The 9,454-nt window shown below is 39.3% G+C and overlaps 1 protein-coding gene across 2 annotated transcripts in view; it reads right to left on the reverse strand.

Annotated features, from left to right (window-relative positions):
* Positions 1 to 9,454, reverse strand: part of UGGT1 (UDP-glucose glycoprotein glucosyltransferase 1) — a 112,356-nt gene that overhangs the window by 23,501 nt on the left and 79,401 nt on the right. For both annotated transcript variants that reach the window (XM_040474705.1, XM_040474704.1), the window contains 5 exons: positions 8,385 to 8,574; positions 4,235 to 4,393; positions 3,744 to 3,829; positions 1,662 to 1,746; positions 490 to 578 (listed from right to left, as the gene is read on the reverse strand). In XM_040474705.1, coding sequence (XP_040330639.1) covers positions 490 to 578; positions 1,662 to 1,746; positions 3,744 to 3,829; positions 4,235 to 4,393; positions 8,385 to 8,574 — 609 coding nt within the window. The remainder of the gene's footprint in view (positions 1 to 489; positions 579 to 1,661; positions 1,747 to 3,743; positions 3,830 to 4,234; positions 4,394 to 8,384; positions 8,575 to 9,454) is intronic.

The following is a 9,454-nucleotide window of genomic DNA, read 5'->3' on the forward strand; positions in this document are numbered from 1 at the left end:
GAACTGCTAGTATAGACACACAGCCCTTTAAGGAGAGAGCTACAGAGACCGTGTTTCCCATCCTATTCCTTCCCTAGAGGGTGATGCAAGGGGAGGTGGTGAAGCATCAATGGCGCCCTGGGAGGGCACAAGGGAGCCAAGCCACCACAGGATAATGAAAAGGATGCTGCCTGCAAGGCCCCACGTAGCTTCAGAAACAAACTGAACATAGGCTACTCCACAGAATGCAATCCACTCAATGGAAAGTAAACTAAGCTCTCTGAAGGACAGGCACCATGCAGTAAGAGTCAAGAAGTAACTACACCGTGGGGGGACATTAACCTCCTTCGTTCATTGTGGGAAACACCCATCTACTCTAAGTGGAAGTGCAAGATTTGCTGCAGACTCTGAAAGGTCCACATGGGATTCTTACACTCAAAAGAAGGGAGGGATGGGGCTTATACTTTTCCTTAAAAATATTACTTTTTTTTTTTAATGGTGCCAGTTTACCATTTGAAGGAGTCCCAAAATCCAGATTCATTTTCATTAGTTCCGTCACTCAGCAGGTCTTCGTTCACCATGTCTGCCTTCTTCTGAACCTGCAACCATACGTGAGGGGTACCATGAACAGTAGGGGACGAAGCCCCTACTTCCTACAGCCAAGTCTAGGCCCCATAACTCAATCTGGTGCCCATATTCTGGCAAAAGAAAGCTGTGCCACAGGCAGGCACGGCCCACCTACAGTCTAGACCAGTTCAACAGAATGATCTTTCACATACCACATTAACACCTCAGGTGATGAGACAGAAACCTCTTGTAATTCAGTAATAACTGTAGTCTGAAAAATGGTCAAAGAACCTCAAATTCAACTGTATAGGAAACAGAGTCTGAGCAAAACTAGCAGCATCATCCACCCAGCTGACAATTGTTCCAGGGAGAGTGCAGCCCACAGGAGAGCTACCCGTCAGGACAGAGTCACTTCGCGCCACAGCCTGTTTTCAGGATTCACCAGGATAAAGATGGGTTGAATCTTCTCACCAGCACAGGGAGCAGTTTTCTACTCTTCTGTGTGTGGTCTGCTTTAGATTTTACTGTGTGTAATGATTGTTTATTCTGTAATACCTTTTACTTGAATTTAAGGCACTAAGAACTTTAAAATTCTGAAACGTGAAAAGAAATGAAATAGGGCTACCAATTACCGTTGTTGAAATTTTCACTGTCATTCTTCCCAGTTTTCTGAGAACAGTCAGCAATAATGTGAATTGTGGCTATGTAAACACCAGAATATTTGAGACTTGTATCGCTCACTGAGATTACTCAAAAGGTGCAATCTCTCAGTTGAAGAAAGCCACAAATGTATATTTACGAAAGACGTTTCACACGTAAAGAAGCATTCTTATAAACCCTACAGTAAAATCCCAAAGGTGAATTAAAGCCTTAGTTAGACCAGTTTCTTTTCTTCCCCACCAGCTTTACTGAGAGACAACTGACACACAATATTGTGTAAACTTCAGGCATACAGTGTGATGATTTGATACGCATAGAAGCTGTAAAACAATGATCACAGTGATAGCATTATTATCAGTTAAATCCATCTACTTCTAGATGAGAGCTACTGAGTGCCAGAATACTGTTACTTTTACCCACTATAAAAGTCACTGCCTTAGTATTTCCAAGCTCACCTTCACTTTAATAATTTTGCTCTTGAAGTTGTTGAGGACGACAACAACTTCATCAGCATCGGGAGGAGAATCTGTGCCATCATGGCTTCAAGAGAAAACAAAGGGAAAGAGTAAGGCAGATGTTATAAATCACAATTCTTTTTTTTTTTTTTTTTTAATTTTTGTTTTCAACGTTTTTATTTTATTTTTGGGACAGAGAGAGACAGAGCATGAACGGGGGAGGGGCAGAGAGAGGGAGACACAGAATCGGAAACAGGCTCCAGGCTCTGAGCCATCAGCCCAGAGCCCGACGCGGGGCTCGAACTCGCGGACCGCGAGATCGTGACCTGGCTGAAGTTGGACGCCTAACCGACTGCGCCACCCAGGCGCCCCTAAATCACAATTCTTGAAATGCAGTAAGGAGTCTGATATCAAAATGCCATATTTGTCCATCATCTTTATCATAAAGGAGTTTTCCAGAACAAATTATTTTCCCGCAAACTGTAGCAAGTCCCTTCAAACTACACAGAAGCACTTGTCAGAATTTCTATCCTTCAAACATTGAGCATTCCAATCCGTCACAGCCCAGACTTTCTTCTTGAGTCTCCCCTTTAAATTACCTTTCAGAGAGTGAGAGGCTCCCAGTGCTGGCGCACTTAACACCTGTATTTACTAAGTCTGAGCCATGCTCACCACCAGCAATAAAGGAGTGCCCAGGGACATGAGCCACTGAACCATCACTGGAAACACATCACTTCTACTCTTTCATGGACAGGTGACAAAGCATGGCTCTACTTCAGAGTTCTGTAAAGTTGTCTACTCTATCCTTCTGCCTGGAGGTACACAATCAGCCAAGTCTAGGCCCTGTAACTCCATCTGGGGCCCATACTCTGGAGGAAGAACTATAAAAAGCTATTTTCAGGCAGATCTGGGGCAGAAGAAGAAAATCTTTAAATTAAAAATAAAATATCCCCAGTCAATTGTAATGCCTAGAATTTCCAGGTACCAATTTTCAAGATGTTAAGTGCAGAAAGCCACGATAAAATATAAATTCACTGCATTCACTGTCATCCCACAGAGAGCAGAGTTCTCAGGAAAGGTAAGATTCTCATGGGGGAGCATGAAACGCTCCAGAGACTAGGAATATCCAAGAGGAAGGGAGGTCTAGACAGGAGGAAGAGAGGAGGTCTCCACACTCCAAGAGAAGGGGAAAGAATGGCTAGGGAAAGGGTACACAGAAGGCAGAAGGGACAAGGTTCAGAAGAACAAGTAAACTTATGACAGGATTAAATTCTGCAAAACCACATGTGGAGAAAGCATTACTTAGAGGAATGGTATTTACAACGAATACGTTATTATAATAGCTTCAAGAATCCACACTGCTTTCACAAATGTCGGGTAAGATCTTCTAGAACTAAGATGACACAACAAGAGGGTGTTTTAAGTACAGTCTAAAGGAAATCCCTCCCTAAAAAATTGACACAAAGTCTCTTCACAGAGCTTAAAACTAAATTGTATTTAGCAAAATTCAGATTACACTTTTTAAAAGGCTATATAATTTTTTTAAAACTAATAGCCATTTATAGCAAACCTAAAGGCAGAACCCTGGCTACTGAGGAAATGCTCTGGAAGTACTTCCTTACTACCACAGACCAGGAAAGCCAGCGCTGGCACCCAGATTTCACAGTCACACCTTACACATGCTGTGCATCTGCGACTCACCCAGCGTGGAGAAATACACTGTCTAGGTAAAAAAGTTTAACTGTTCGTCATTTCTTTTCTCTTTTTTCAAAAGGACTCAATTTCTCATCTACATATGGTTCTCATCGCAGTGACGGAATGATCTGATTCGGAGATACCGCTAGCACAAGGGAAAGACTAAAGAGTGAAACTTAACTATACTTATTACTGTTTATACCACTTATTAACTAATCATACCCTGCCAATTCTTCTATACTCAATTTCCCAGAAAAGCATTGTTTCATCACACATAAATCAAATTCTTATTCCCTGGCTAACTGCCAGTGTAGAACTCAATTGAAGCTGATTCTCTGCAAAATGTTCTGGGAAAAAAAAAAAAGCACCTCCATCACTTAATCTTACCTGTATATTCTATAAATATCTTCAGAACGACCCTTCCTTAATCTGAGAATCCAAGCTCCTGGGTTGGCCTTTAACTGAAAGTAGCCCTAGGGTAAGAAGAAAGACAAATTTTAGTTCTCATCAAAATGCTATTTCTGAGGAACAGTTACTTCCTTTTCTGAAGTATCAGTCACTTATATTTTATGTGTCATGTATGAAGAAGCTACAAAGCTCCAAAGCCAAGAAAAATGCTGTCAGCTCATAAGCTATGCATTTACAGGGGCCAATTTGATTAGAGCAGAACATTCAGAGTATGTTAGCATTTTTTTTTAGGCTGACATATAATTCCAATGTATAAATTTAAGTAAACTTATGATTTTTATATTGACCAAACTGTCAATTATGAACTTTAATCCCACTTATGTTCAGAATGCAAACTGCTCCATCATAAATCATACTGCCCAAATTAGCATGACTCAATACCACCATGTGATGTACTGATGATTATTTACCAGATTGGCCATAACAATGGTATCCACAATGACTGGGTTGGCCGAAGTTCCTAATGTAAACTGCAGTCCTCGTGGGGGCTGGCCTGTGGTAATGTCATAGCAGTGACCTTCTAGTAAGAGGTACTCCAGTTCATACTCAGCGGCCACTATACTATCCACCTGCAATAGGAGAATTAAATCACTTGAAAACTACTTGGCAATAAAAAGAAACAAACTATTGACACATGCAACAACATGGATTTCAAATGCACTGTGCAAAGTGAACAAAGCCAGACATAAAGGGCTGCATACTCTATGGTCATATTTCTAAGAAATTCATGGACAGGCAAAACTATAGTGGCAGGAAAGGGAGGGGACTGCCTGCAAAGGGGCACAAGAGAACTTTCTGGGACAATGGAAATGCTCTGTATCTTGACTGTGCTGGTGGTCAACAACTTTTCACAATGTTCAAAACTCAGATGGTCTGGAAAGAGGAAAAAAAAACACAATAAGGAGGTTTTTGTACAGATGAGAGGATAAGACTGCCATCTAGGAAGGTAGTATTGGAAAAAGCATGTTAAAAAAAAAAAAAAAAAAACCTGCCAAAAGAATGAACAGATCTAAAAGCTAAATAATAAAGAAAACAGAAAAGAATACTACCAGGACTAACTTCCATGAGAAAATGAAAAAATAATGAAAAACAGTGAGAAACCGCAGAGAAAAAATGTAAATTTATCTTGGCCTTTAGGATATAGCTGAAAAGACTGCTATTTTTTTTTTAATTTTTTAAAAAATATTTTTTTGAGAGAGAGAGCAAGCACAAGCAGGGGAGGGGCAGCGAGAGAGGGAGACACAGAATCCAAAGCAGGCTCCAGGCTCTGAGCTGTCAGCACAGAGCCCAATGCCAGGCTCGAACTCACAAACTGCAAGATCATGACCTGAGCCGAAGTCGGACACTTAACCAACTGAGCCACTCTGGTGCCCCAAAATATTGCTGTTCTAAATCCAAATATCCAAATGTATTTGAGGGCTCCATAATGGCATAAAATTCATGTTCCACACCAACTGCCTAAATTATTACTGATTCCTTGCAGAATATATAATATAATTGCAAGGTCTTGGGACAGCCTGGCTTTGGCTGATTTTTTTTATCCCAAGCTGGTTCAGACTTGGCTCTGTCATCCTATCTAATGCTAATAACACACTATTTGGAGCTTAATATTACTGCTACACTAAATTCTAAAAGTTTAATAAGGGGGCGCCTGGGTGGCGCAGTCGGTTAAGCGTCCGACTTCAACCAGGTCACGATCTCACAGTCCGTGAGTTCGAGCCCCGCGTCGGGCTCTGGGCTGATGGCTCAGAGCCTGGAGCCTGTTTCCAATTCTGTGTCTCCCTCTCTCTCTGCCCCTCGCCCGTTCATGCTCTGTCTCTCTCTGTCCCAAAAATAAATAAACGTTGGAAAAAAAAAAATTTTTTTTTAAAAATAAATAAAAAATAAAAGTTTAATAAGGAAAGCTAAGGAGTACACCTCCACAAAAGCACCAAGTCCTAGGCTCTGTGTTTTTAGTGGATACAGAGAAACTAGAGAAAGTCTAGGAAAGAACAGCAAAAATTCTAAGGACATGGAAGAGAGCTACTCTGCATCTGTTCTGTGCCTACTTGCACTGCTCTTTAGTGCTTTTTGTGGCCATTTTATAATCTCCTCAGCAAAAGTTCATTCTTCAAGGGCAACAACTCCACTTCCTGTTTGTTATAAATACGGTAGACAAGTTTGAGGCAGGGAATAAGGCAAGTGTGTACACAACACTCACCCCTAACTTAGCACCTGAGGGATTCTTCTTCACTCTAATGATAAGAGGGCTGAGAATTTCTCTAATAACTACCTTCAAGTTCCTGTTCTCCCAATTCTGAAGAAGACAGAATGAGCAAACAGGCTTCAATTGTAGAATATATTTAGGGTAGACACAGAGACAGATGTCTTAGAAAGGAAGGAGGCCCTGAGATGCTGTAAGCTCCTTGTAAGTAAAGACCATACGTTTTGATTCCTTCGTTAATACACTCTGAACTAGGTACAGAGAGTGAGGGCTATGAAGAGACATCAGCAAACAACTCTTGTGAGCTCTCGGTCTTTGAAAATGGACTGGGGGAAAAGGACCACTTACCTTAAGTTATATGAAAATGAGTGAAAAAAAAGAACAGAAAAGCAGAAAAGTCACCAAAGCCAAAAGCTGGTTCTTCAAAAATATCAATAAACCGACAAACTTTTAGTGAGACTGACCACAAAAAAAGAGAGGAAGAGCCAACTCACTGTAAGAAAATGCTATAACCAACTGTAAGCCAACAAGCTGTAACCTAGATAAAAGGGATAAATTCCTGAGACACAAAACTGACTTAAGGCAAGATAGAAAATCTAAAGAAATCTACAAAAAGAGACTGAACTGGTAACTTAAATATTTCCCAATTAGGCAAGAAAATTTAAAAGACATCTTGTTTGGAAAGAAAAAAAATAAAACTACCTCTATTTGCAGATGACATGATCTTTTATAGGCCTGTATAATAAGAACTACAAAACACTGTTAAAAGAAATTAAAGACCTAAATAAATGGAAAGACAACCCATGTTCATGGATCAGAAAACTTAATGTTAAGATGGTAATATTCTTCAAATTGATCTAGGAATTTAATGCACTCTCTATCAAAATCCCAACAGCCTTTTCTACAGATATTAACAAGCTGATTCCAAAATGCAAAGAACCCAAAACAGTCAAAACTATTTTGAAAATGAGGAATAAAATTGGAAAACTCACTTACCAATTTCAAAACTCACAACAAAGCTACAATAAGACAAGTGTGGCCTAAGAACAGACACACAAATCAAGGAAATAGACCTGAGAGTCCAGAATTGAATTCATATTTAGGGCTAACAGATATCTGGCTAAGGTACCAAGACTATTCAGTGGAGACAGAACAGTCTTTTCAACAAACGGTGCTGTGACAAATGGATATTCACACGCAAAGAATAAAGCTATAACCGTACTTCACATCATATACAAAAATGAACTCAAAATGAATAAAAGACCTCAATGTAAGAGTTTAAAACTTTGAAAGTCTTATAAGAAAACACAGGAGTAAATCTTTGTGACCTGGGGTTAAACGTTGGTTTCTTAGGTATACTACCAAAAGCACAAGCAACAAAAGAAAAGGTCATTTAGATTTCATTGAGATTAGAAATATTTGTGCTTCAGAGGACATTTTCCAGAAAGTGAGATAGCTAAGAAAATGAAAGAGATTATTTACCAACCATATATTTGATAAGGGACTTGTTTCCAGAATATACAAAGAACTCTTATGACTCCCTCCACAAAATGGTAAGCAAATTTTTTAAAATAGGCAAAGGATTTAAACAGACATTTCTCCCCAAAGATGATATACAAATAGCCAATATACACATGAAAAAATGTTCAACATCATGGGCAGGAATGGAAAATGGTGCAGTCACCCTTGGAAAACAGTCTGGCAATCCCTCAAACAATTACACGTAGAATTACCATATGATCCACCAATTCTAAGAGAAATAAAAGCACATCTACAAAAACTTGGGACATGAATGTTCTCAGCGGCACTATTTATAATAGCCAAAAAGTGGAAACAACCCAAATGTCTATCAATGAATGGATAAATAGAACATGGTATGTCCATACAGTATTACCTGGCAATAAAAAAGAATTAAATACTAATACATGCCACAACATTGATGAATCCTGAAAATAATAATTTAAAGTGAAAGAAGCCAGTCACAAAAATGTATGATTCTCTTTAGATGAAAAGTCAGAACAGGCAAATCCATAGAGATAGAATGTAGATTAGTGGTGGCCAGGGGTCAGGGGGCATGGGAAGTGACTGCTAATGGGTATGGGGTTTCTATCTAGTGGTGATGACTGCAAAATTTGTGAATATTCTAAAACTACTGAACTATATATACTTTAAAAGGGTAAATTTTATGATATGTGAAAAAATCTCAATGAAGCTGTTAAAAATACAATCACACATGAACACGGACATCTCAGAGTCCTGCCTGACTGAGATCCATTCTGTTCAGTCAGAAACTACCACCACTTCTTAAAAAAAGGTTGTACACATGATTATATACATAGAAGCAATGATATTCTTACCTCTTCTAAATAAATATTATCAAGATCATATGGTGTTCTGACAGACTCCACCATCCAACTCTCAGGTGTGTTCAAATTCAGGGTGAACAGAGGAGACTGTGGCATATCCAAAAATTTTGCTATTGGACCCTTAGCAAAGCTATTGTCTGGAGTGAAAGAAATCTCTGGTTCTAAGACATAACGGTAAAAGCTGAAATTGGAAAGAAAAAAAAAATTGAGCCTTTTTAATATACCCACAGTCCTTAGGTTCCCAGGCATCCACACAAATCAAAACAAACTATATTTGGAAAGGTAGCCCCCCACACTGGGAAAAGTGTTTCCAAAACCATCTCTTGACCTAATTATGCCTCTGTGGCTGTTGCAGATGCAAGATAAGGGCATGAGGGACAGAAATGAGAGGAAAGGTCATTCTTTCTGGGACTGCTAAGGGTGGCTGCTGTTAGAGGCACAAGATTTCCTAAGCACATGTTTCCCTTCAATGAGAAAAACACTTATTTTTCTCTTAAACACAAAGTCCTAAATGGTGACTGGGTTCTCAGGTGGGCCCTGGAAACACTATGCACAATAGTTTAAACATCTCTCCTGTTCAAGGACAACAGTGGAAGCTGAGAGCCATTGAGTGACTTTGAAACAATATCTGAATTCACTTAGAATCTAATTTATAAAACACAGCACATTTGCATATAAGGAATTTCCCACAGACCCAGAAGATGCTACCCTATTACTATTAACTGCTTTTTATATAATTTTTTTCATAAATGACCATTCCAAGGTTTAGACAACACACAGCTAAGCCTGCCCTCCTTCTCAAGACACATGCAAATGGACCTCACCAAATTTCCTCTGACAAATATACTACAACTTGAAATAATTCTGCTCCACTTTTAAGATAAAAAAAGACAGGCAAGTTTCTTCTTGCACCACAGCACATTTTTTTAACTAGGTAAATTTAATAGCTACATTGATCCAAATGTTTAAAATTAAACAATGACATAATTCTGAGAGAGGGATGGAGGCAGGGAAGAAGGAAGGAAGGAAGGAAGGAAGGAAGGAAGGAAGGAAGGAAGGAA

The sequence above is a fragment of the Herpailurus yagouaroundi genome, unplaced genomic scaffold (assembly GCF_014898765.1).
Source record: "Herpailurus yagouaroundi ecotype Mexico unplaced genomic scaffold, PumYag 140, whole genome shotgun sequence".
Lineage (NCBI taxonomy): Eukaryota > Metazoa > Chordata > Mammalia > Carnivora > Felidae > Herpailurus > Herpailurus yagouaroundi.